Genomic DNA, 26,317 nt, shown 5'->3' with positions numbered 1-26,317 from the left:
CCCCCTCCCCAAGGATGACACCTACCATACACCCCTTCCTCCGCCAGTGGGGCAGGGTAAAGTCCAGCAGACACAGATGCACAGCTGAACCCCCCCTTCCACCAGACCTCACTGCAGACAAACCACTGGTGCTCATTTCGCTTATGTCCCATGAGACACAGGGAGGACAAGGAGCAGAATCAACTCGCTTTGGTTAGATACAAAATGCAAAAGCCGTCTCCATTATTTCCATGCCTTGAAGCCTGGGAGGGGTGAGCGCTGTTGCTTGCAGAATCACTCATCCTTGGTAAAAGGGTAGAACTTGTGGGTCCCCATCCTGCAAGGAAAAGCAACACTCCTTAAATCACTGACAGCACTGCAGCATCTTCAACCTAAAAGCTTTGCTTTGAACGCTGGTCGTTCCTGCCACATACGGCTGTTTCCAAATAGGAACAATGCTTACAAAGCCTCGTGTCCGCGTGAAGATGCTAAAGTTAAGTGTGGCAGCATCTACACTCTGGAACTCTCTGCCTATTGATACCGGGCAGGCAGCTTGGCTGTACTCTTTTTGGCACTTGCTAAAAACATTTTTGTTTAGACAAGGCTAACCAGACGTATAGAATGTTGCTGTGCGTTTTGATCTGTTTTTGGTTTATTGCTGATTTTATGTTATGAATGTTTTGAAGAGTTGTTTTTACTGGTAATTTTATTGTTTTCGCTCTTTTGTAAACCACCTTGAGGTTTTTGGTTGTTGTTGTTTTTTAACAATCAAGCGAGGTATAAATTTATGAAATAAATAAACAAGGCACCCAACAAAGTTAGTGCTGCCTCCTGTGGTTTTGAGTTGCAGGGTGCTCACCCGAAAAGTTGGCCACCACTATGTGGGGTCAAACCTCTGCTCAGTCTTTACCAGCTGTGCTGCCCTTGGCATTACATAAGGACACTGAACACTTGAGTTGCTGTCTCTGGCAAATCTGTTGAATGCGGTGGGTGGGTTTATCGCTAAGGAGCTGTGGCCCGTCTTAATTGGCCAATCTGACTGTCAACAGCCTCATGACAATTGTGCTACAGAGGGAAACTGAGCTGGAGAGAGCTCAGGAAAGCCACATTTCTCCTATTTACAGGTCAAACAGAGGCCAATGTGGGTGTTTCATCCACCTAGACAGCACCTTTGCTCTCCATGTTGTGCTGGGAAGTCAGTGTGGCATAGTGGTTAGCGCATTAGACTAGGACCTGGGAGACCATGGTTCAAATCCCCACTCGGCCGTAAGTGACCATGTGCCAGTCACTGCCTCTCAGCCTAACCTACCTCACAGGGTTGTTGTGGGGATTAAATGGGGGGGGGGAACCACATGCACCACTTTGAGCATCTTTAAGAAAAAGGTGAGATACAAGGCAATAATGGACCCAGGTGGTGCTGTGGGTTAAACCACAGGGTCTAGGGCTTGCTGATCAGAAGGTCGGCGGTTCGAATCCCTGCCACGGGGTGCGCTGCTCTGGTTTGCCAGAAGCAGCTTAGTCATGCTTGCCACATGACCCGGAAGCTGTCTGCGGACAAACGCCGGCTCCCTCGGCCTATAGAGCGAGATGAGAGCCGCAACCCCAGAGTCGGACACAACTGGACCTGATGGTCAGGGGCCCCTTTACCTTTACGGCAATAAAATAATTACGTATTGCACACCCTAAAGTGTCCAATGTTTTCAGCGCACAGACTCACCCTAAGATGTCCCAGGCCACAGCTCGTGCCCCACAGTGCAGCGATTCCAGCTTTTTCATTTCTTCATCAGTCATTCGGAAATCAAAAACCTATAAAAGAACAGAAGCAATGGCTTTTGCAGGTAGGTGCAGTCTTCGAAAAGGAGAAAACCCCAAAGGATCTGAGGCCTTGATATCCAAGACAGAAACTTTAAACCCCCTTACTTTCAAGTTGGTAGCAAAGATATTAATGGATTTATTTTTTTAACTGCTTTCTCCTGCTCCAGGGACCACCACCCCAACTACCTTTTGACCCCAATGTCAGAGGGAGGCAAATTATATGGGGTTATAAGAGACTTTCACAACCCATGTGCCAAAACTCAGTGTTTGGCCTTCCATTTGGCTGAGGTTACATAGGCGAACTCCTCCCTCCCTTTTGTAAAACAAAAATTGGCCATTTTAAGTTGATATTGTTTAACTGTGATACTGGTCTTTTTGGGTGATAACCATCTAAGTAATTTCCACTGAAATTAATGGACCCAACTTAGTCATGTCCATTAATTTCCAGTTTGTCTGCTCGGAATACAAGATAGTTGAATATCATCATGGGCATTTCAAGATCTAGCTTAATGCTGCAATTTTATATTTATTTTCATGCGGATTTAAAATACGTGGTATACTCTCAGTGCTTAATAGTCCAAAGGAACAAATATTCAAATAATCAAGTACAGAAGAGCTTACTTGCCCCTTAACAGCAAAATCACACGATTAATACTTGAAGTAGCATCCCAAACTTTGGCCCTTTCAGCCTCCAGTCTGCAGCATCTTGAAGCGTATAAAGCAGAAGGAGCATGATGTCTACTTTACCTTTGAATTCTCGATGATGTGAGCAGGTGTCTGGCTTTTTGGAATAGTGGCTATGCCCCGCTGAATGTTGAAGCGGATCAGAATCTGTGGAGACATTGGCGATACATAGAGACTGGTCATCATTTGGACTCTCCGTGTACTTGCTGTGTCAGGGAACTGGCAACATTCATAATCACAAACTTGGACACCTGACTCTTTCAAGAGCCAGGACCACCAACCCAGTTTGCCTTGAACCAGCTGCCCTCACCCATGGGATGGTCAGTGCCCCCTCCACTGTACAGCCACCACAAAGGCCTTGCAAATATTTTTACTGTGCCTTCGCTGCAAACACTTCGTGTGTGTGTTTTTAAACAGAAAAGGGAGGTGGTTAGAAATAAATATTATTGGTAATAATAATATAGCTTGCCAGCATACATCCGTGGATATTGTTAGTGATGCATGTGAATAGAAGGAGTCGCTGTCTCTGCAGGTACAATCCCTGGCCTCTCTGGGTACGGCTGAGAGATACCTCTGCCTGGAACCCTGCAGAGATACTGCTGGCCAGTGTTGCCAGTACAGAGCTAAATGGAGCAGTGGTCTGACTCTGTGACAGGAAACTTTTCTTATCTTTCTTTGTCAGTTGTAGAAAAAGCTCCCCCCCACCTGGTCACCTGGAAGAGATTCTTACTATCCCAGATACTGCAAGTAGCAGTTATGCAGTGCCAGTCAATTCAGATTCCATGTAAGAATCTACCATCCCCTTCCTGATACAGCTTCTGTGCCATGGTGCATCCTTGTGAATATTCGGAGCTGTCTTATACACAGGATCAGATGAGATGATGTAGCCCATTATCATCTGCTTTGCCCACAGAGTTCTCCAAGGTCTTTCCCAGTTTTGCTATCAAATCTTTTAACTGGAAGTGTCAGGGACTGAACATAGGAGCTTCTTCATGCAGTTATACATATAAAAAACGTTCTGAGAATGCTTTTATTTTTAAAAAAAGTGTTTAAAATAAATTGAATTTTCCCTAAGGCTCGCCATCGCCATCCAGTGTCACATTGTATATTGCACTTAAAACACACTTAAAACGTTTTATTTGTAGCTGTGTATCTGAGTCTATGGTCCCTCCCCAATCCTTAGACCAACAACAAAGACCGTTCCTTGCCACTGCACTGACTTCAGAGAGCAAAGGCACAAAGAGAAGTGGTTTAGGAAAGGGCATTCCAGAGATCCACCAAAGTCAGAGCCTGACCAACGTCCTGAAGCTGTTTATTAGGAGACCATTCAGGAAGAGGCATTCTAAAACATTAAGGTGTTTTGTTATGTTTTTTAAAATCCTTTACTGGATTTTTAAATTGTTATTTCTAACTCACGTGAAGCCCTAGAAGTAGCTCAAGAAAAACTGTACATGCAATAACAACCATGATAAAACAAAATAAAATAAAAAATTCCTTCCAATAGCACATTAGAGACCAACTAAGTTTGTTCTTGCATGTACGCTTCTTCAGGTACACTGAAACGGAAGTCACCAGACCCTTATATATAGTGAGGGAGTGGGGAGGGGTATTACTCAGAAGGGTAGTGGGAATGGGTGATCAGCTAATAGGTGTGGAAAACCTGTTGACGACTGTTAACGACTGCAATTGGTCTTACAGGAAAAGGCAAGGGGTGAGATGGCTAAAGATAGCTTTGTCATGTATAATGAGATAAGAATCCAATGTCTTTGTTCAGACCAGGTTTCTCCATGGTTTTAAGTTTGGTGATTAGTTGCAATTCAGCCACTTCTCTAAGGTGCTACTGGAAGGAATTTTTTATTTTATTTTGTTTTGACTATGGCAGACCAACACGGCTACCTACCTGTAACTGGAACCATGATCAAGAACAGCTATTTTGTTCAATAAACCTTGTGGACTCATGTATTCACGACACTTTTGCTTCCATTATCTCTATCATACGACTCTTTTAAATGTAGTCAAAACAAAATAAAAAAATCCTTCCAGTAGCACCTTAGAGACCAACTAAGTTTGTTCTTGGTATGAGCTTTCATGTGCATGCACACTTCTTCAGATACCAGTCACATGCTGAATGAAGGAGAAACTGTCTGACTGGATGTTAACTCAGCCGACAATAGCTTTCAGCAATTTGAACCATCTCAGATAAGCAGGGCTTTGACTTTGGGGAACCAAGAAGCGATCTCCTTTCCTTGGAAGTTACAGCTTGTCAAGGCAAGGACTGGTTGAAATTGCCTAGTCAGGGCAGTGGTCTTCCACAAAGGACAACAGCATCCTGACAAGACCAAAGACCCCTGCAATCACAATGTCAGCTTGCCTGCCATGCAACTTTGGCCTTCGTCAACAGAGAAAGAGACTTGGACTGAACAACTAATGGCAGGAAAATGGTAAGTACGGTACTTTAGGGACACAGACATTTTGAGGGAAAGGACTCTGCGAGATGCCCTCCAGTGCCCCCCTCCACCCATCCCTCTGTGCTACTAGGTTGGCTGGCTAGTTAGAGAAACAATCTTTGCAGCACTTTAGTGGTTGTGTTGCATGATTGTGAATTCTTTGGCAAGCAAAATTAATACAACTCTTTCGAAACTGGTACCGTTGCCTTGCTCTCTGCCAACTTGCAAAAAGGGAGAAGTTTTCCGTTTGAACAGGTACCATTTGCACACACCTCCACGAACACCTCGAACACTTTACCTGAGCTGGGGATTTCCCATGCTTCTTAGCAATCTCCTTCACCACAGGGTCCTCCATGCCATTCTTAGGATCCAGAGGACCTGGAGGGCTAGAGGGGAAAGAGCCTTTCAAACTAAGGCTGTTTTCTTTTGCATTGTTAATCAATTATTTTTTAAAGTGTGTATGCCTCCCTTCCAAAGGAGCCCGGGGCTATCAGCATGTGGATTAAGCAACCAAAGCTAATTCGGGGGGGGGGGGGATTGGGAGCGGAGAAATACCTTAATTGATAGGACTGGTTTTCAATCTACTTTGCTTGTGTTGAATGTTTGTAGCAATGAATTAAAGAGAAAATGAGGTTATTAAAGGTCTAACATATGGTTTTTTTTAAAAAAATCAAATTACAAATCATCTTCCTTTTCCTCGGTGTCTCAATAAGAGTAATATGAACACACATTTGAATCAAATCAACTGATTAATCACCTGCTTTTTAACTCAGTAAATCAAGTCACAACACCTTTGGTGAGTTGACTGCTCTGGTGATTCTGGTTTGGTACCATTTACATGCAAGAGCTGACCAGGTTTGGGGGGAAACTTCCTTCACTCCCAACAGCTCCACTCCACCTGGTCCTAGTTTATAGGAATGAAGCTCCATGGGATAACTGTGTTCTGATGTAACTCAGGGTGCCTCCAGACCAGGCATCCCCAAACTCGGCCCTCCAGATGTTTTGGGACTACAACTCCCATCATCCCTAGCTAACAGGACCAGTAGTCAGGGATGATGGGAATTGTAGTCCCAAAACATCTGGAGGGCTGAGTTTGAGGGTGGCTGCTCCAGACAGACTCTCACTATTTTTCAGAAGGGATTGAAGCACATCCCCCAAATTGCAGGTGTGTGTCTGCACCATTAAAGTGAGTTGAAAGGTTCTGTTGCCCTAGATCGCGATCTACTGGTAAATCACTGGACATCTGTGGTAGATCACTGGCTCCCCCCAAAGAAGCTCAGCAGCTTTGGCTCCCCTAAGAAAAGCTCTACATCTTTGCCCTGAAGCCCCCCAAACAGGACTTTACCTCCTGAAAAAAAAGCTCAACTTTGACCCAAACCCCCCAAAACACGGATGGCTTTCCTACCTAAAGAAGCTCAAAAACCTCGACCTAAGCCCTGCAAAAGGGGGTAGATCACTGCCAGTTTTTAATTCTGTGAGTAGATCGCAGTCTTATGGAAGTTGGCCACCCCTGCCCTAGCACAACCAATCCACTTTAAAGGAGAGGGGTTTGTTTGCTGGGGGAGGTTTGGAATGTAATGAGGATGGGAAAGTGTGGAGTGGCCGAATGACACACGGAAAGAGGGACCAGGATGGAGGCAGGATGCTTATTGTCATATAAATATCCAACCCAAAGAAAACAGAATGAATGCTCAATAGAGACTGGGTATAATCTATTATCTGCCATAGGCTGTGTGCAGGGAAATCAGGACGCATGCCAAGTCCACAAGCCACTCGCAGGGGCCCTTCTTCGCAGGCTAGCCATCCCACCCCCCACCCGGTATTGCCTGCCAAAGGAAATACTGAAGATGCGTAAGTTGTGCAGAGCAGAACAGGGGGCCCTTAAGGTACAAAAGACAGTGTCTTACAAGGGACGCTTGGGGGATGTCAAGGGGCTGTATCCAGTGAGGGCCATATTTTTGGACTTGGTGAAAGCAATCAGCTTGCGCTGGGTCTGGTATACGTGGCTCTCCACCTGTGGAGGAAAGAGAGAGAGGCTAGAGAGTTATTGACAAGGAAACGGATTATGTCTCATTAAGGAAAACAGCCCCAAAGGCCTGGAAGCCTCCTGAAAATGGGGCAGGGGGTGGAGGAATGATGGACTGGGAGGTTGCAGAGTGAGCCCACTCATGGGAGATAATAATTCACTGCATGAACAAAATATGCAGAGCTGATTAAAGTGCCCACTCCTGGGACAGGGCTATCCAATGTAGCCCATTATTGCCTTCCTCAACCGCAGTGTTTAAAGACTGAATGTGTTTTACAGTGTTGAGCCCAGAGCCAATGATAAGCTGCAAGGTGTGCCAGTCTGTCCGGCCAGCTGCCCTCACTAAGCCTCCAGGGTAGGGATGTGGGAGGGGGAGAGAAATCTGATTCAGCCCAATTTGCACTTCCTGAAATGCACAAATCAAAATGCAACTGTTCTTCAAAATTCACACTCCTAATTTGGCAATGCGGCTGCGCAACCTAAAAATGTGTTCCAAAATGCATATGTCTAGGGAAAGTGTGCATTATATTTGAGAAAAGAAGCTCTGCAGCAATGTGTGTTATTAGGCAGAATTGCTTACAAAAATGTGTGTCTTAGGTGACATGTGCGCTGCAGTGCTGCTGAGTTTTAATGAGTTTTTAAACAGGTTTCTGTTTCTCCATCTTCCAACCTGTTTCTAGCTCAGCTCTCTCTCTCTCTCTCTCTCTCTCTCTCTCTCTCTCTCTCTCTCTCTCTCTCTGGTTACTGTAACAGCAACACAGCTTTCTGTGTGCTGGAGCTGTAGGGTTTCTAAACATGCACCATGTGGAAATGTGGCAACCTATGTTTGAGAGAGGAAAACGGAGACAAACCAAAATGGACAGACTCATTGCTTCTACCTCAAGGCTTTGGCTTTTCATCTGTCCTCTTGGAAGCATGCTTAATTGTTGTTGTCATTCAGTCGTTCAGTCATGTCCGACTCTTCGTGACCCCATGGACCAGAGCATGTCAGGCATGCCTATCTTTCACTGCCTCCCGCAGTTTGGCCAAACTCATGCTAGTCGCTTCGAGAACACTATCCAACCATCTCAGCAAGCACCTAGAGACATCTTCTTCTGCACCTATACGATGCAGCACAACCTGTCCGTCCCCCCCACTGGAGGCCAAACCTAGGGGGCACCACAGGGCACTACACCTGTGATGTGGTGAATTTTGCCCTTGCACAGGGTGCCACTGAAATTTGCAAGACCAAAGTCCATCTCTGTATGATGTTGTGGGTTTGGGGAGTCAGCCAGGATGATACCCTGAGTCCCTTCCCATTACTGGGGTCCTATACCTAGTGAGGGTCAGAATCTAACAGAAGAGGTTGCTGGACTTACCAGACAAGATTTTTTTTTGTAAGACAAAGACCTTAGCTGGCCACTTAAGTGTCCTCCTCATCAGCATCCCAAAAGAATGGGCTACGTTGCAAGAACTAGAACAAGTGATGGTGGGCCTTTCCTCCAGCTGCTCACTAGCTTCTAGGTAAGAGAACAGTAGCCAGAGTGTGAGAGACAGAGCTGAGCTGGAAGCAGGCTGCGAGATGGAGAAACAGAGACCTGCTTGCTCTGTGCTGAATCCAAAGCTGTGACTAATGGAGATTCAAGATCTGTTGGTGCTGGTGCTGTGAGTCCCGCCATCTTATGCTCGGGTTGCATAAGATTACACCATACATCCTAAAAACAGCACAAGGAAACCAAACCCTGGCTACAAACGTGGAACCCCTGGAGTCTCTCACTGCTTGGAGAGTGGGGTGGCACATAACATGAGCTTCTAAGGCCACCAGGTGCATTCTCAAGCAAGTGGGAATTTGAGCCCATGGCCAGGGCTGTCTAACATGGCCTCCCTCCTATTGGATGCAGTTCTGACACTTCCAAATGGAAGGAGGAGGAGGAGGAGGAAGAAGAAGAATACCTGGAGAACATCTGGCTTAATTCTTGCGATGGAGAGCAGCCGCTCCAATTGGCACTGGTTGAAGTTGGCCACCCCAATACACTTCACCAGGCCCTCGTCCACCAGCTTCTCCATAGCCTGCAAGAAAAGGGACAAGTCCAAAAGTTTAAGAGCAGCTGGTCCCTGGCAAAGGATGATGGGAGTTGTAGTCCAAAACATCTGCAGGGCACCAGGTTGGCAAAGGTCACTCTAGAGGCAACAGGGGACATGGGAGGGAAGAGGATCCAGTTGTGTTTTCTCTACACACCTGGCTGGTAGACAAAGGTATGAAGTAGTAGCTCTGTGTGTTTTGGGGGTGGCGTGGGCTGCGAAGAAAGACCCTAACCTGCCCCCGCTATTTCTATAGGCTAGTCTGTCACTTATCTCCTGCCAGTCTCTGCAAAAAAAAAAATGGTGGTTAAGAGGCCTATGGGAGAGGTACAAGATCTGACTAACGAACTCAGCATCTTATTGGTCAGAAAGGGTCAGAAGTCATGCCCCTCCAAAGTCAGGGGGGGGGGACTTTAGAAAGATGAGCTGCCCTCAGAGCATTGTTCTCTCCCACCACCAGGGATACAAGGTGGACTTTCTAAGAAGCTGCCTATGTTTGTTGCTTACTATGATTCTGTGTGTGAACTAGTCCCTAGGACAGGAACATGACAGACAGTGTAAGCCTAGCCATGACTACCCGGAAGGCCCATTGAATTCGGTGGGGCTTACTCCCAAGTCAGGAGCCCCTTTCCTTGGCGGTGTCTCTATCAGCAGGACTCTGATCCAGCAGGCAACTTGTGGCAAGAGGCACAGTGGTTGTTGCTTACCTTCCACGTGTCCACGTAATCGACATCAGTCTGCAGAACCTTCCCATCCTTCTGGGGCAAGGTATCACCCTTGACGTTCTACACGAAGGAGAATGAGAGCATGAGGAGAAGAGAGACTGTGCTAGCCATCAAGGCATATATAATTTCTCAAAACTTAAATTGGTCAGGCAACATCAATAGTATTATTTAAAAGGTTCACCAGAGGTTGTATTTCCTGTGTCAACTAAGGAAATTTAAATTGCCCCAGCAAGTGTTGATCCAATTTTACAGAGGCATCATTGAAACTGATCTCTGTAATTCTATTACTGCTTGGTACGGCACAGCCTCCAAGATGGACAAGAAAAGGCTCCAATGAGCAGTAAGAATTGCAGAAATGGTAATTGGTGCCAGCTTGACTTCAATAGAGACACTCTATGCTACCCGAGTTAGGAAGAGAGCAGAGGGAATTGTCGCAGATCCTTTGCATCCCGGTCATCATCTATTTGATCTACTTCCATCTGGACGTCGCTACAGGACTTTATACACAAAAACAGCCAGGCACAGGAACAGTTTTTCCCCTTGAGCCATTAAATTGTTAAATTCATAGTTGTGTAGCGGAAGGGGAGGCCAGTTATGGGTGGGTTTCTTTGCAGTGTCATTGTATTGTGAGTGGAACAGTGTTTGTATAAGGTATGTTTACATTGCAATGTAGCCGAAGCAAAATTCCAAGTATGTTGGAAAATGTACATGGCCAATAAATTATTCCTTATCCTTATCCTTATCCTTATCCTACACAAAGGAGAATGAGAGCATGAGGGGGAGAGAGACTGTGCTAGCCATCAAGGCATGGCTATTCACACCTGCCTTGCCACACACACCCCCCAAGCAGGCATACCTAAGCTCCCTTGTCAAGGAGACATATTGGTGCCAGTGGCATAGTGTGGGTTGCCAGTGCCCGGGGCAAGGCAAATATTGTGCCCCCTGACCCATGGACCATGAGCACTCCCTGAGTCCACCAGTCCAGTACTGAATAAAGTCAACCAGGATGGCATGCAGCAGGATCGTCTTGCTGCCACCAGGTGGTGCCCGTTTCCCTCCTGCTGTACCTGCGACACAGATTATTCCTCTAGCACAGAGCTTTCTAAACTTTTCATGTGACATGGTGACACGCTTTTTAGACATGCTTCATTCAGTTTTGCATCATTCAGCGACACGGTCACTCAGTTTTACAAGCAAACCAGAGGTTAAACCCCTTTCCAGCCTCAGGAGCAGCACGGGGAGCATTCACTTGACATATTTACACACTGCAGCCGACACACGAACGTGTCATCACGACACACAGTTTGGAAAGCTCTGCTCGTGCAAGAGCCATACTGAAATGAACAGGACATGACGGCCAGCCTCTTGCACGGGTGCTGTTCATTTCTGCAAGGCTTGTGCAGAGGAGCCACCCCATGGATCACTTTCCATGGGGCAGATCTGTCTGCCTACTGCTTCATTGCTTCAGGTGAGCCCCACCTGTGAATATCCAAACTCCCTACACTGAAACTGACAGCAGACCAAAGGCAGCCTTTATTCTGAGTTGCAAGTCTCGGTGCTACTGAAACGTACAAAACGCAAACAGGCGTAAATGCCCCTGAGCTGATGCAGAGTGCATTTCCCTGACTCCTGTGTAGCCGCAAAGTGTCTCTCCTCCCCCCCCCCAAAAAAAACTCAGCACAATCAAGGGCTATAGGGTGGGGTCTTCCAGATTAGACAGAGCAGGGCATTTCCAGAGAGACCTTTCCGGGGAAACAGCTGGAAGAATGAGCAGCTCAGGATAACCAAGGGGACTTCCATTTCACCTTAATGCCCATGGGAGAGTGCATCAGGTACAGATCCAGGTAATCCAGACGCAGCAGCTTCAGGGTTTCCAGGCAAGCTGGCTTCACATCTTCAGGAGCATGGTAGCTATTCCACAGCTGCCAAAGGAAGAGCATTCAAGTGAGTCTGAGGAGACATGGATTTTAGAACATCAGAAGTGCATTGTGCCTGGATCAGGCCAGAGGCCCCTCTAGGACAGCAGCCTGTTCCCTATATAAATCAGGTGCCCCAATGGATAGCCTGAGGACAGCAGCCCTTCTTGCTGTTGTTCCTCGCAGCATCACAGGACACAGGCAGTTTCCCTTCTTCTCTGGCGATCACTCGTAGCCGAGTAAGATTGTCTTCCATAAAGTTTCCCTAACCAGAATCTGTGCATGTCTAAAAGCTGGCACGAATTCAAAATAACTGGAAATTTTATTTAAATATTGTTGTAATCTCTCTTATTTAAAAAAGTATCAAAGGCTTTAATACAAGGGTGGGATCTTCTCTGGAAAAACTTCCTCGCCTTTGTATCCACCAAATGATGGGAAAACAAGATGCCAATTTGGAAATCCGGTCTCTGAAATTTGAACTTGAAGCTGTGGACTAGAAACTTCAAGACTTCTGGATTTTGCTTTCAAAGCTTATTTCAGACCCAGCCTCCCCCAGGGACTTGTATTCATGGCTTCATATCTTCTTGGCAGCAGCAGCAGCTCACCTTACTGACAATAAAAAGGTCATCTCTCTTCACTGTCCCTTCCTTCAGCACTTTCTCGAGAGCTTCCCCGATGGCCCCCTCGTTGTCGTAAAAGTAGGCGCAGTCAATATGCCGGTAGCCGATTTTTATCGCCACTTCAACGGCCCCCTGGACGATACCTGGAGGAGACTGACAGAAAGAAAAGATTTCATTTGACGCTTGGAAATGCAGATATCATGCCCTCAAGACCTACCTTTCACAAACACACATGGAAAGCATAGGTGATGCCTGGAAGTGAGAGAGGAAGTCAGGGGTTCAGTGCAATATATAATAAATATAAGCAGCAAAAAAAAAAAATTGGATTAGAAATCATTTGGCATCTCAGACTCTTTTACCGGAGGTTTCTAAACAGTGGTTGGATGGCCATCTGTCAGAGATTCCTTAGCTGTGATTTCTGCATTGCAGGGGGTTGGACTAGATGACCCTTGGGTGTCCCAGCCAATTTTAGGATTTAACGATGCTATGACTAATCTAGCACAACACAGTACAGTTGCTGGAAAAGACAGAAAAAGCACCGAATGGTCCACCAAGACCACTGATCAAGTTTCAAGTGGTCTGAGACAAGGAGACTTCAAGAATTAAAAAATCAACATGAATATTTAGCGTGATGGATGTGCTGCCTGCTGTCTCCAACCACAAATCCACAGAGTCCCTATGGCCACCTGAATGAAGCTCATGGACAGCTGCTGCTGCCTGGACCACAGCTTGGGAAGCCCCCCTGTGCCAGGTTACAAATGCGTGCGCACTGGCCAGCAACCATTAATTCTCAAATAATCTGGTTGATCTTCCAGGAAATTATGAAACAAAACTGAAACCTTTCCCTAGGTGAGTCGTATAAAGGGTAGCACACATTCTATCTAGGGCAACAACGTCTTTGATCTGACCTGATCCGCAGCAGACACAAAGGCAGTCAATTGTTGGCCTAAGATCACAAAACTGTAGGGCTGGAAGAGACTCGCAGGGTTATCCAGTGACAGTCCAACTCCTTGCAATGCACAGATCTCAGCTAAAGAATCCTGTTAAAGACTTAAGCAGTCAGGTGCTCTGTGGGCATGATCCGACATCCTGAGCAGCGTAAATGCACATCTATTTTTTTTAAATAAAAATTTATTGGATTTCCCAAATTAAACCACATTACAAATACCCACGCCCCACACATAACAACACAATACACCCAATAAACACATATTACTTAAAATCCTTTACATCTTTAACTCTTAAGCTTAGGACTTCCTCACGCCCTTTCTAATGCGTTCATTTCTATTCTTCTTCAGTAACTTTGTAACATAATCAAATCTAGTTTCTTACAACTAATCTTAATCTTATAATTATAATCAACTTATCTTAAATCATAAAACTTATTCTTATCAAATAAAACATCATTATTCAAATCTTAGCTTCTTGTATCCTTTCTTCTCTTAACTCAGTAAAACTGTTGCTCTTGTTACTTCTAATTCCATCTTTAAAAAATATTAAATCAACCCATTTTAACCAAATCCTAAACATTTCTTCCATTCTCAAAGTCCCTTTTTCCCCCTCTGATGTCGGAGTATCATGGTCAGCATTCCTAGTAAGATGCACATCTAAACTGGGTAGGGGGGAACACTGCAGGTAAACGGCCCTTTTGTGGCCAGATTTAGGGGAACCACCCATGGTCTGTGGGGGGGGGGAGAACCGGAAGAAGCAAAAGTCAGACCTGAATGAATTAACTGGACACCAAAACCCCTGTCCACCCGTTGAGAGGGGTGTACGCGAGGGCTGGGTACTATTTATTTTCCTTGTTAAGCAAGAACTTGATAGCACAAACCATTATCTTGAACTGGCCCTTTCCCATTTCACGTCAACAAGGGCTGGATCAGAATTTGAGCTCTGTCTATTTGAACAGAGAAGAAAGGAGCTCCTTTGCTGTTGCGCCTGAAACCACCTGCTTTATTTGCCTTGTGGCCGAGTCCCTCGGGCAACCCCAGCTCTCTGGCAAGGCGAGGCACAGGAAGGTGCTCTGGGCCTCTGGAGAAACACACACACAACCCCCTGCCACAGCCAGGCTCCCTGGCTTTGCACCTTTTCTGGTCTCATCAGCCAGGCTCAGTTGTCCCATCTCACAAGAAAGAAAGAGGCAAGAGTTCAAATGAAAGACAACGTGGTGTAGTGGTTAGAGCATCAGACTAGGCCTTGGGTGGCCAGGATTCAAATCCCCACTCTGCCATGAAGCTCACTGGGAATCCTTGGAGGCCAGTCACTGCCTCTCAGTCTAACCTACTTCACAGGGCTGTTGTGAAGAAGGGGAGAACCAGGTAGCTCACCTTAAGCTCCTTGGAGGAAACAGTAGTATATAAATGCAATAAATTAAATAAATAAATAAATAATACAACCCCAATCCATTATTAGGCCAATAGGCTTAATTAGGCAAATCAAAACGACACAAAATAGTGTATGAAAGCTTTTGAGAACTCCAGAAAGAGGAGGTATGATAGCCATCTTCAAATATATAAAGGCCTGTTACATGGAAGAAGCTTGTTTTCTCCTGGCTCTGGGAGGTAGGACTTGAACCAATGGTTTCAAGTGACAAGAAGAGTGTACAATAGTGGTTACTTGATGTGACATTGTAATGGGGGGCCCCACCAAAAGTTTGGAGAGAGTGCTGTAGGCATCAGTCACAAAATGGCTGCCCTGGAGGTGTGGCACAGCACAAAATGGCTGCCACATGTAAAAGAGCAGAAAAGAGAGACAGGATGAGCACATCTTGGTGTGGGTATGCTCTCCCCAGCGCAGCCTTCTTCCTCAATGGGTTGGAAGGAACCGACATCAGCTGCCACACTTGTGGGAAGGTGGGCACCCAGTGCCAATCCTGGCAACCAGTGAACGGAAGGCATGGCTAAGGGGGCATGTTGTAGGATTGGCTGAGGCTGTGCAAACAGGATCTGAGCAGGAAGAGTAAATGACCTCTTGTGCATTGTGGATTTTTGAGGAGATATATGCTAAGATGCATGCAACATGCTGCTTGGCACACTGGTGTCCATGGGTACTGTGTTGATGACGCCTGTTGCATAACCTCTGCCCAAAGAAATTGTTGTTCAATAAGCAATAGATGTAATTGGGACAAGATGGCCCTTTGGCTCCCTCCCAACTCTACAATTCGTTGATTCTATATCCTCCTCAAAGACTTTGTGCAAACAAACGAGGATGAAAGCTCAAGAAACAGGTCATCTGGATGTGATCTAAGAGAGCTGGCTGCTGCCAAAGATTCTCTCATAGAGGTAGAGGACATTCCTCCCATGCCTCTCTCTCAGAACTCCCTGCTCCCCAGGGGAGAGGAAGGGTTAGGCCGCTGTAAGTCACTTGTGCAGATGTGCCCTCAGGTGGCTTTCTCTCAATAAGTTTCATGGCTGGCTCAATGCTCCACTTAGCTTGCAGGGTGTGGATGGGATTAAGCTGGCAGAACAGTCGTCACATGCCTCTGCGTGTGGCTGTGATTTTGGCATGATAACGCCCAATGGAGGTGGCTGCCAGCTTTGCAGAACAAGGAAGCATTGAGCGAGAGGTTGGGCAGGCTGGCTCTGTGTTGGAGGCGCAGATGCCGACCGTTCAAGGCAGCCTCGGGGCTGGCAACGTGGCCAGGGGCCTTGCGTGACACGGCAGAGGCCTCCTTCTGTAAACAGCCAGGCTGGGAGGCCGTCCTTCATCTGCGCTCCAACTTTTGTCCGAACATTAGTCTGGGTGAAATAACGGGGAACCTGCACCAGGAATTTGGGGTGCAGATTTAAGCCAAATGGACTGAGCAAGAACAGGGCCTTCACCCCGGAGGCACAGCTGAGGAAGCAACTTGCAAGAACTAGCCGTGGCAGATGCCTCCTCATTCTGACTGCTAGGGTTCTCCATCCTATAGAGAGACAGTCTACTCATGACTTGGGCAGGGGTTAGGTTCTGAGATTGTGCGTAAAGTTGAAATTGAGTGTAGCTAGAACAACCCCAGAACCGCCCCTGCGTGAACAATCCTACTTTTGTGTAACCAGTGCACCAAGCAGGCCTTGTCCCACCCCACCCTGACGCAAAGCAGCAAGGTTTTAAGCTCTTCACCTTTCTTCCCAGGCTCTGGGAAACTCCCAGAGCCCAGTAAGCAAGCCTGAAAGATGAACAGCTCTCACTGCAGCAGGAAAGCCCACAGTGGAAAGAGATTTTTATTTCTCCGACCTGCCAAATTTGTGAAGCTGCAATTGTGCAAGTCAAATGCAAGCAAGTTGCAAGGATTGTACATCATTTACAAAGTGCTGTGCAGTTAGACTTGCCCCACCCCACAACCCTGTGAGGGAGACTGCAACTGACTGGGTTGATTAATTTGATTTAACCATCTTATTGTCATCCTTTTTTAAATGTTGTGAGCTGCCCTGAAAATGCTTGATAAAATTATATTTATCAGATGAACAAAAGAAGATGATGATGTGAAATAAGCAATTATAGAGAGAGAGAGAGAGAATCTTGTCCTATTCTTACCAGAAGCCACACCATGTGTCATAAGTGTTTGTACCTCTGGGATATTTCAAGGAATCGCATAGTGCGTTGCTTAGATTGTGTCTATTAAGTAGTGGGTGGACCTAGCAGACAACACAGAGATTTCTCCAAGTAGCTCTTTATAAGTAAGCTGGAACTGCACTGAACACAAACAGCTTAGCCGGCCCTGCTTTTATAGGCAGCCGGCTGACAACATTGTAACAACAACAGCCCAGGGTTCCCGGCCTAAATTAACTGATGTGGACCTGAGTGAAAACTACCGGTATATGCACAACACCCCTGGTGGCCTAGGGTGAGAACTTCAATACATAACAGTGTCCCACTTAATGGGCACTCTGACAGATATGGCTCCCTTTCTGTTGAGATGGCGCAGCCAATCGTTTCCTACTCTGCAGTCGGTGGGCAGTTGGGAGTCTTCTCATGAGGAAGCCACTGGAAGTATAACAAGGTTACCCAGTTTGCAGAATCCAGCCTTGTATGACTGCAGCTGGCTTCACCTGCTGCACACATGTAAGAACATCAGAAGAGCCCATTTAGTCCAGCAACCTGTTCTCACAGGCGCCAACTGGATGCTCCAATGGGAAACCTGCAAGCAGGATCCGAGCACGAGAGCCCTCTCCCCTTCTGAATCCCAGTTGCTGGAAAACAAAGAAGCATTGCTGCCTCTGACTGTGAAGGCAGATCATAGCCATCTTGGCCAGTAGCCACTGATGGCCCTCTTCTCCATGAATTTGTCCAATCTTCTCTTAAAGCCATCCAAGATGGTGGCCATCACTGCCATAATTTAACTCTGTGCTGCGTGAAGAAGTCCCCCACATCTCAGCTAAGATTAAATTGTTTATGCGGCAGGGGGCGGTGGAGGAGAGAACTGAAGCTTCCAAGCCTTCCATCTGGGCTTACTTAATTTTGGGCTTGGCCTCAGGAAATACAACTCGAAACCTGTGTCAGTCAAGCAAACGGCATCTTAATTCTGAATTGTGGAACGGAGCCAGTGGAAGCCTTTTGTGGGGGAGGGCAAGAACAAATGCACAATTTTCTGTGAAATCATGCATAACATTAAGGCAGGCCCCGTGGCTGCAAAGAAAAAAAGTTTTGCTGCCCATAGTAAGTTCTTCAAAAGTCCAAATGGACCGTTTGGGAATTTCCAGTATCTGTAAAATGATTTCAAGAGCCCTGTAGATTAGAAGTTTCACGGGGTTTAAAAAGAAATGGCTTATCTGCCTTTCTGTAAGAACTAGCGCTTTGGAAAATGACAACCTATGCATATTGTTCAAAAGTCAGTCCCACCAATTTAAATGATACTCAACTCCAACACGTGTATTTAAATCATAGAATCGTAGAGTTGGAAGGGAACCCAATGGACATCTAGTCCAACCCATTGCAATGCAGGAATAGGTAAAGGTAAAGGGACCCCTGACCGTTAGGTCCAGTCGCGGGCTACTCTGGGGTTGCGGTGCTCATCTCGCTTTACTGGCCGAGGGAGCCGGCGTTCAGTTTCCAGGTCATGTGGCCAGCATGACTAAGCCGCTTCTGGCGAACCAGAGCAGCGCACGGAAACGCCATTTACCTTCCCACCTATTCATCTACTTGCACTTTGACGTGCTTTTGAACTGCTAGGTGGGCAGGAGTACACAGCTTTAAAATCCCTGACAAGGGGCCATCCAGTCTCTATTTAAAAACTTCCAATGAAAGTCCACCATCTTCTGAGGCAGTCTGCTCAACTATCAAATAGCTCTTACCATTAGAAGGTTCTTCCTAAAGTTTAGTCAGAATCTCCATTCTTGTAATTTGAAGCCATGGGTTCAGGTCCTACCCTTTGGAGCAGCAGAAAACAACCTTGCTTCATCTTCCATGTGACAGCCTTTTAGATATTTGGAGATGGCCATCATAGCACCCCTCAGTCTTTTCTTCTCCAGGCTAGACATACCTAAACCATACACTTGTTTTGCATTTCCAATGTATATTGTGTTAATATTCATGGACTAGAATGTAAAATCTGATTTTGCAAGAGGCCCTTTGCCACCTTCCACCCTGCACTAAGAACTAACTTAGTTGGTCTCTAAGGTGCTACTGGAAGGAATTTTTTATTTCATTTTGTTTTGACCCTGCATTAAGAACATTCACTTGATTGTGCAGAGAGCGCACAAGAGACTCATTAATATTTTGAGTGTCATGGGTAAAAAAAATTGTAAAAGGTTTTTAAAAAACACCCTATAATATATTGCTACTATTTAATTAGATGTACAAACATAAGAAAAAGATCTGTCAATATAACCACAATCAGATTTTAAATATGTATCCTTAATGTACATAAGAAACCACTTTAGAATATATTTCTAAAAAACAAATTAATGCCACAAATGTGTATAGATTTACTGCGAAACAGATTTTGTTCGTTGCCTTTGGGAACACCTGTTTGCAAACTCTATACATCTGGCTTTTTCCTCTCCATTGTAAATTTTGCATAATTCATTTTGCAATTTGCACTTAAAAAAAAAAAAGGGTGCTTAAACAGATTAGAATTTACCAGCTCTGTAACTTTGTAGTAGCTTAAAGTTAAAAGCATTGAATAAACCACTGTTCTCCAAGTATTACCCAAACCCAAGAAAACAATCACTAACTCTACCCATTGTTTGTGTGTGTGTTTGTGTACTGGGAATGTGTATGGTTGTGTGTATGTGGCCCCAGCCACTTTTGGATCTGACCCTGTCCATCCCTATTCTATTCAGGTGATCTGACGCTCTGCCTGAAAATGGTCCCTTCCCACACCCCACCATAATCCTTTTACGTATTTATTTCATTTAAATTCATTTCTATGCTGCCTATCTTCGTTATAGAACTGATGGCGTAGAGTCGACTGTAGTCCACAAACTGTAGTTCAACTCACATCACGCCCAGCCCCTGTTGCCCACCAAAAACTGCCCCAAAGCTGCTGCCGTCTTTGCTACGAAGACCGTCTTTCTCTCTTCTTCGGATGTCACAGCGAGCCTGACCTCAATTTGCCAAGCAAGCAAAGAAGTCTGCTTTGCGTTATGCTGTTCTCAAAGTCAGAACGTGAGTGGGTTTTTGTTTTTTTTGTCCTGAAAGAAGTCCTGCCCGGAGCCAGGTTTACGCCAACTGGAATAAATTTTGTGTTTGTGTAAACAAAGGAAATTGGTATTCTGGCAAGAAGGGGAGAGGGTTGGCTGATGCGAATTATGCTGGGCTGGGGGGCAGGGAGCCCATTTACTGAAGAACCCAGACTAAAACATCCCTCTTCCACCAGAGTTTCTTCTTGAATTAAGAATGGCCTATTTATCACAGGATGACCAAGGGAGAAATGGTCTTCTTTATTTTATGTTGTGTCCTATAGATTTCATAAGGTTGTTCTTGCTGATTTTATATAGTTTGATGATGCAGCCTGCCCTGAAAATATTTTTATGGTGTATATCCGACACCCTCCGCTATAAAAATTAGCAGCCTGGGCCTGAAAGAGATGTGCCCCCCTTCCCGCCCCCTGTGCCACAAATCACCTTAGGTCAGGCAAAGTCAACTTCAGTGAGCAGTTTCATGGCAAATAAAGAGGACCAGTGTCTGCCAGCCATGGTGGGCATGTGCTATCTTCAGTATTGGAGGTGGGATCCCTGCCCCCCCCTTCTACCCCGCAAGGTTGTCATCAGGAAAGTCTGGGAGAGAACCTGCCTTTCGTTCCCGCAGTGGCGTCCAAACTTTTTTCAAAGAGGGCCAGATTTGATGAAGTGAAGGCCCACGAGGGCCGACCAAAATTGTTGACCTTTTTTAAGGACTGGAGTTGTTGAGGTTTTTTTTTAGGATTTTACATCCAGGAAATAAACTGCCACAGGGGTCGTATTAGGCACCCGAAACGGACTTTGGACATGCCTGCTGGAGGATTTAAAGCATAAAGAAAAGTTATGGGGACAATAGTACTGGTCTACCCCACAGGACTGTTGGAGACTTGGAAGAGCCTTGGTCACGATGTAAGTGCTATCTAACTGCATTCTGAGCTGCTTGACTAGCTGACCCTTGGGATTCTTTCCAACTTTACAATTATATGAATCACGGTAATAATTGCTGGGGTCACCGCCAGCTGACAGGGGTGTTGATGTGGCTCCTCTGCTGTGCTGTGCTTGGCTGTTCCTTCCCCCAAAGGACGGGAGAGAGGGAGGGTGGATGTTCCGGAGCTCAGCTGGGGCTTGGTCGCCTGGGGCGAAGTAGGGGCCTTTCTGTCGGACAAGGAAGGTGGCCAGCCGCTGGTTCCTCTCCTCTCCTTCCCCTGCCTTTCCCCAAGGCGCTTCCTGGCTGCCCAGGATGGGATAAGATTTCCAGAGCAAAATGTTTCTTATTTCATCTCTCCGTCCAGCCAACGGACTCTTCCCACCTGCCAAAATCTGGCTCTTCTGGACAGGGAGAGCTGCTGCGGGGCAAGATGGGGCTGGGAAAAGTTGCCAGCTTGCCCCGAATGCAGCAGGCCTGGGAGGGGCCCGTTCCCCCTCCAGAGCAGCTCTTCCCAACCTGACACCCCCCACCCAGATGTGCTGTAAACACCTGCTTTTAAATAGTTCGTTTTACTTCCATTAGAGCTTTGTTAGATCTTGGTTACTTTTTAACGATTGTCTACTATAAGTTTTGAAGGGACGCGGGTGGCGCGGTGGTCTAAACCACAGAGCCTAGGGCCTGCCGATCAGGTCGGCGGTTCGAATCCCTGCAACGGGGTGAGCTCCCATTTCTCAGTCCCTGCTCCTGCCAACCTAGCAGTTCGAAAGCACACCAAGTGCAAGTAGATAAATAGGTACTGCTCCAGCGGGAAGGTAAACGGCGTTTCCGTGCGCTGCTCTGGTTCGCCAGAAGCGGCTTTGTCATGCTGGCCACATGACCCGGAAGCTGTACGCCGGCTCCCTCAGCCAGTAACATGAGATGAGCGCTGCAACCTCAGAATCGTCCGCGACTGGACCTAATGGTCAGGGGTCCCTTTACCTTTCTATAAGTTTTAAGCTTTTTTCTCTTTTATCTGTGTCATTTTAATTTGGGCAAGTCACTTTGAGTCCCAGCCTGGGGAAAAGGATATGGATAATTATGACAGTGGTTACAACTGCAGACCCATCTAGCAGGGCCATGATGGCTAGCAGTGGAGGGGTGTTTTAGTCCCCCAAACAGGCAGAGGGCACCCGATTGAGGAATGGGGGCTCCTACACCCCAGAGTTGAAAACGGGCGTGCTCGTAAGCCACCTCCCAAAGCGGATTCGTTTTGCTTTGCAATGCCCCCCCCCGGCACTGTTTCCATTACAAACCACAAAGCATTTTGCTCTTTAGGTTAAAGGTCCACTAAGAAAGTTCTTTGTCATCCGTTATCAAGAGCTCAAAATGAGCGTCAGTAGCAAGGGAACTGCTAAGCTGTGGTCACCAGCAGATCATGCTCTGAGCCAGGGCCGGTGCTAGGGTTTTTTGCGCCCTAGGCGAGATCACCTTCTGGCGCACCCCGCCCCCCCCCCGGCCAATTGAAGGAAGGGAGGGAGGGAGAGAGAGAGAGAGAGAGAGAGAGAGAATGAAGGAAGGAAGGAAGGGAGAGAGAGAGAGAAGGAAGGAAGGAAGGAAGGAAGGAAGGAAGGAAGGAAGGAAGGAAGGAAGGGAGAGAGACAGAGAGAGAGAGAGAGAGAGAGAAGGGAGGAAGGAGGGAAGGGAGAGGGGGGGAAGGAAGGAAGGAAGGAAGGAAGGAAGGAAGGAAGGGAGGGAGAGAGAAAGAGAGAGAGAGAGAGAGAGAGAGAAGGGAGGAAGGAGGGAAGAGAGAGAGAGAGAAGGAAGGAAGGAAGGAAGGGAGAGAGAGAGAGAGAGAGAGAGAGAGAGAGAGAGAAGGGAGGAAGGAGGGAAGGGTGAGAGAAAGAGAGAGAGAGAGAGAGAGTGCAGTACTGTATTGCCAAGTTAAACCCTGGCAGCAAAGCTGATCTCTCCGGGGAAAATGGGCATGGAATAATCCCTGATTCCCTATGCGCTCTCTCTCTCTCTCTCTCTCTCTCTCTCTCTCTCTCTCTCTCTCTCTCTCTCTCTCTCTCACACACACACACACACACACACACACACAGACCTCCTAATAAATGTCACAAATGTTAAATCTCCTTCTCACTGTGCCTAATTTGAATTAATCAAATTTAATTTAGCACATAATTTCTCAAAACTTTCTTTCATTTCAACAAAGGCCCCATTTTACAACCAGTGCTAGTAACATTCACATTATAGAATGGGACATTCCAGTATATCTGCTCTTGCAAATTAAATGAATGAGAATGAATTTCAGCCAATAAACACAAATCTGACAAACTGAAAGCTGATGCCACAATTTATTGACTAATAGTATTTAAGGTGCTTGGGGGTTTTTAATTTGAGGCTGAAGTTTTAAATGTATTACTAGAGACTAAGGCCATTTGAACATACAGGGGACTTGCATCAAAATAAACTTTAAGAGGTGCATACCTTAAGAGATGGTTGTTAAGTAGGGAGGAAGCATTCTCAACTCAATTAAGAAACCAAAGAGGAACTAGAGGACGTGCATGCAGCTGTGTCTTATCATATACATTACATAATCCTAACAGAAAAGCAAAGGAATATTGTTGATATGACAACAAGGAAGTGCTTTGAATGTGCTTTCAAGATATAGTGGTGTGTAAAGGTAAAAGATAAAGGGACCCCTGACCATCAGGTCCAGTCATGTCCGACTCTGGGGTTGCGGCGCTCATTTCGCTTTACTGGCCAAGCCCTAGACTCTGTGTTTTAACCCACAGCGCCACCTGGGTCCCTTCAAAACAAAAAAAGAGTCTAGGGCTTGCTGATCAGACGGTCGGCGGTTCGAATCCCCGCAACGGGGTGAGCTCCCGTTGTTCGGTCCCAGCTCCTGCCCACCTAGCAGTTCGAAAGCACATCAAAGTGCAAGTAGATAAATAGGGACCGCTCCAGCGGGAAGGTAAACGGCGTTTCCGTGCGCTGCTCTGGTTCGCCAGAAAGCGGCTTTGTCATGCTGGCCACATGACCCGGAAGCTGTCTGCGGACAAATGCCGGCTCCCTCAGCCTATAGAGCGAGATGAGCGCTGCGACCCCAGAGTCGGACACGACTGGACCTGATGGTCAGGGGTACCTTTACCTTTTACACAGCCTCAAACTCAGCCCATTATTGCATCTCCAAGAACAGCCTGCCATATGCCTCTGAAACGCTCACAGGTGGGGCATGAAGGCAGCAAGCCTCCTTTCTCCTTTCCTCCCAGCAAGTATTCAAAGGTAGACTATCCCTGAACATGGAAGCTCCACCAATCCTTCATGAATTTTTGGGATTTTTTTTTCCTTACCCAAAGCTATCTAAGCTAGTGGCCTCTACTGAATCTTATAGTAGCATTTAGAAAGGAGCAAAACCTCCGTCTCCCTACAATAAACCTCAGTCTTAGTCAACTTATTTGCTAAACTCAAAGGTCTCTCTCCTCCTCCAATGTTTAGATCATGGTTGGCTAACTTCTGGCCTGCCAGATTATAAAAAATATTAATAAAAAAAATTACATACCACTTGATTATAGTAAAGCTTCCATGTAGTTTACAAGAAATATTAAAATTATTAACAGAAAACAAAAGATCATGGCTACAGATAAGAACTTGAGAGTCAGTGTGGTGTAATGGTTAGAGTATTGGACTAGAGCCTGCAAGAGACCTGGGTTCGAATCCCCACTCGGCCGTGAAGCTCACTGGATGACCTTGGGGGGCAGTGACTCCCTCTCAGCCTAACCTATCTTGCAGGGTTGCCGTGGGGGTTAAATGAGGAGGGGGGAAACCACGTTCTGCCACCTTGAGCTCAGCAGAGAAAAGGGGGGGGGGATAGAAATGCAGTAAATAAAATAATAATAAGTAAGAAGAGGGTGGCTGCTGGACCAGACCAGTGGCCCACCTAGTCCAGCATCCTATTCTCCCAGATGCCTTTAGGAAACCCACAAGTAGGGAACGAGCACAAGAGCCCTCTTTCCATTCCTAATTCCCCCCCCCCCAGCATTTGCACTGGCTCCCCATCTACTGCCAAGCCACGTTCAAGGTCCTTGTATTAATCAACAAAGCCCAGAACAACTTAGGTCCAGAGTACCTCAGGAACCTCCTGAACCCTCAAATCCCAGCTCGATCACTGTGATCATCTGCAGGAGCATCACTGGCCATTCCTCAAGTTGGTGGGGTGCATTTTACAACAGCAAGGAGCTGAGCCTTTAGTCTCATTGGCCTAGTGCTGTGGAACTCTCTGCCACAAGAGATTCAGCAGGTGCCTTCTGTGCCAACTTTTAAGTACCTCATGAAAACTTTACTATTCCGCCAGGCCATCTTTCCATAACAGTTCACCGATTTCTGATTTAAACTTTTTAAAATAAAGTTTTGATTGTGTGGTTTAACATTCAATTGTTGTAAATGGCTCCGATACCTTTTCTGGATAAAAAGGTAAAGGGACCCCTGACCATTAGGTCCAGTCGTGTCCGACTCAGGGGTTGTGGCGCTCATCTCGCGTTACTGGCCGAGGGAGCAGGCGTACAGCTTCCGGATCATGTGGCCAGCATGACAAAGCTGCTTCTGGCGAACTTGAGCAGCGCATGGAAACCACGTTTACCTTCCCGCCGGAGCGGTACCTATTTATCTACTTGCACTTTTGACGTGCTTTTGAACTGCTAGGTGGGCAGGAGGAGGGACCGAGCAACGGGAGCTCACCCCGTCGCAGGGATTCGAACTGCCGACCTTCCAATCAGCAAGTCCTAGGCACAGTGGTTTAAGCCACAGCGCCACCTGGGTCCCCTCCTTTTCTGGATAGTGGTATGTAAATGCCTTTATAAATAAATAAAACAAACTGCCACTGACTGGGGAAAGGTGCATTTCTCTCAAGTGAATCCCACAGCCACCCCTAAATTGGGAGAAAGTTTTGAGGAGGTCTGGCTCTCAGCTTCCCACCAGGTTTCCTGACAGCGAGAGAGGAACAAAAATTAAAATGAGCAAGGCATCCTTTTTGCTTACCAGCCAGGTGCCCAGGCCAAGCTGGGGCATCTTCTTGCCAGAAGGCAGAGTCAGGAATGTAGTGGAAGCCATCGGGACTCTTTGGAGTTTGGTTTCTCTCAGCTGTCCCCTTTCACCGTTCCAGGCGCTGGGTTTTTATGCACGGCATCTAGGAAACTGGGGAATTTGCAACACCCACACGCTCCCCAGTCATTGGCTATGTTTGCAGCCAATGCAAGGCTCGAGGGTGAAAACTTTTACATAACTATCTGAAGCCGGACCGTGAAGTCCCACCCTTCAAAAAAACATAAAGACCTTATACATTTCAGATGGGGTGCGTGCGTGTGGGGGCATGCCTGCGAGGGTCAGTGAATCATGGAATGGTAGAGTTGGAAGGGACCCCATTGGTCATCTAGCCCAACGCCCTGCAAAGCAGGAATCACAAGAGAGAAGGCTTTGTGGTTGCATGCATGTGTTTGCATTGGCCATACAAGGCCGGCCCAAGACATTTTGCTGC

The 26,317-nt window shown here is 46.6% G+C and overlaps 1 protein-coding gene across 1 annotated transcript; it reads right to left on the bottom strand.

Annotated features, from left to right (window-relative positions):
• Window positions 1-25,945, bottom strand: LOC117052305 (aldo-keto reductase family 1 member B1-like). The gene is made up of 10 exons (XM_033159121.1): window positions 25,822-25,945; window positions 12,259-12,426; window positions 11,543-11,659; window positions 9,720-9,797; window positions 8,884-9,000; window positions 6,833-6,939; window positions 5,224-5,311; window positions 2,542-2,625; window positions 1,697-1,785; window positions 1-316 (listed from the first exon to the last, which is right to left on the bottom strand). The coding sequence occupies exons 1-10, from the start codon at window positions 25,891-25,893 to the stop codon at window positions 274-276; spliced, it is 963 nt and encodes a 320-aa protein (XP_033015012.1). The 5' UTR covers window positions 25,894-25,945; the 3' UTR covers window positions 1-273.
• Window positions 25,946-26,317: the final 372 nt, after the last annotated feature.

The sequence above is a fragment of the Lacerta agilis genome, chromosome 8 (assembly GCF_009819535.1).
Source record: "Lacerta agilis isolate rLacAgi1 chromosome 8, rLacAgi1.pri, whole genome shotgun sequence".
Taxonomy (NCBI): Eukaryota; Metazoa; Chordata; class Lepidosauria; order Squamata; family Lacertidae; genus Lacerta; species Lacerta agilis.
Note: the sequence above shows the minus strand (reverse complement) of the source record. Positions and strands in the feature narration are given on the sequence as shown.

What these genes read in the sequence shown, in the direction of transcription:
- LOC117052305 (XM_033159121.1), bottom strand. Translation starts at nt 25,893, where the DNA reads ATGGCTTCCACTACATTCCTGACTCTGCCTTCTGGCAAGAAGATGCCC. An exon ending in ACCTTTTTATTGTCAGTAAG is followed by an intron (nt 11,660 to 12,258) that starts GTGAGCTGCTGC and finishes TTCCTTTGGCAG; the next exon opens with CTGTGGAATAGCTACCATGC. An exon ending in ACATCATCGAGAATTCAAAG is followed by an intron (nt 1,786 to 2,541) that starts GTAAAGTAGACA and finishes GTTCTTTTATAG; the next exon opens with GTTTTTGATTTCCGAATGAC.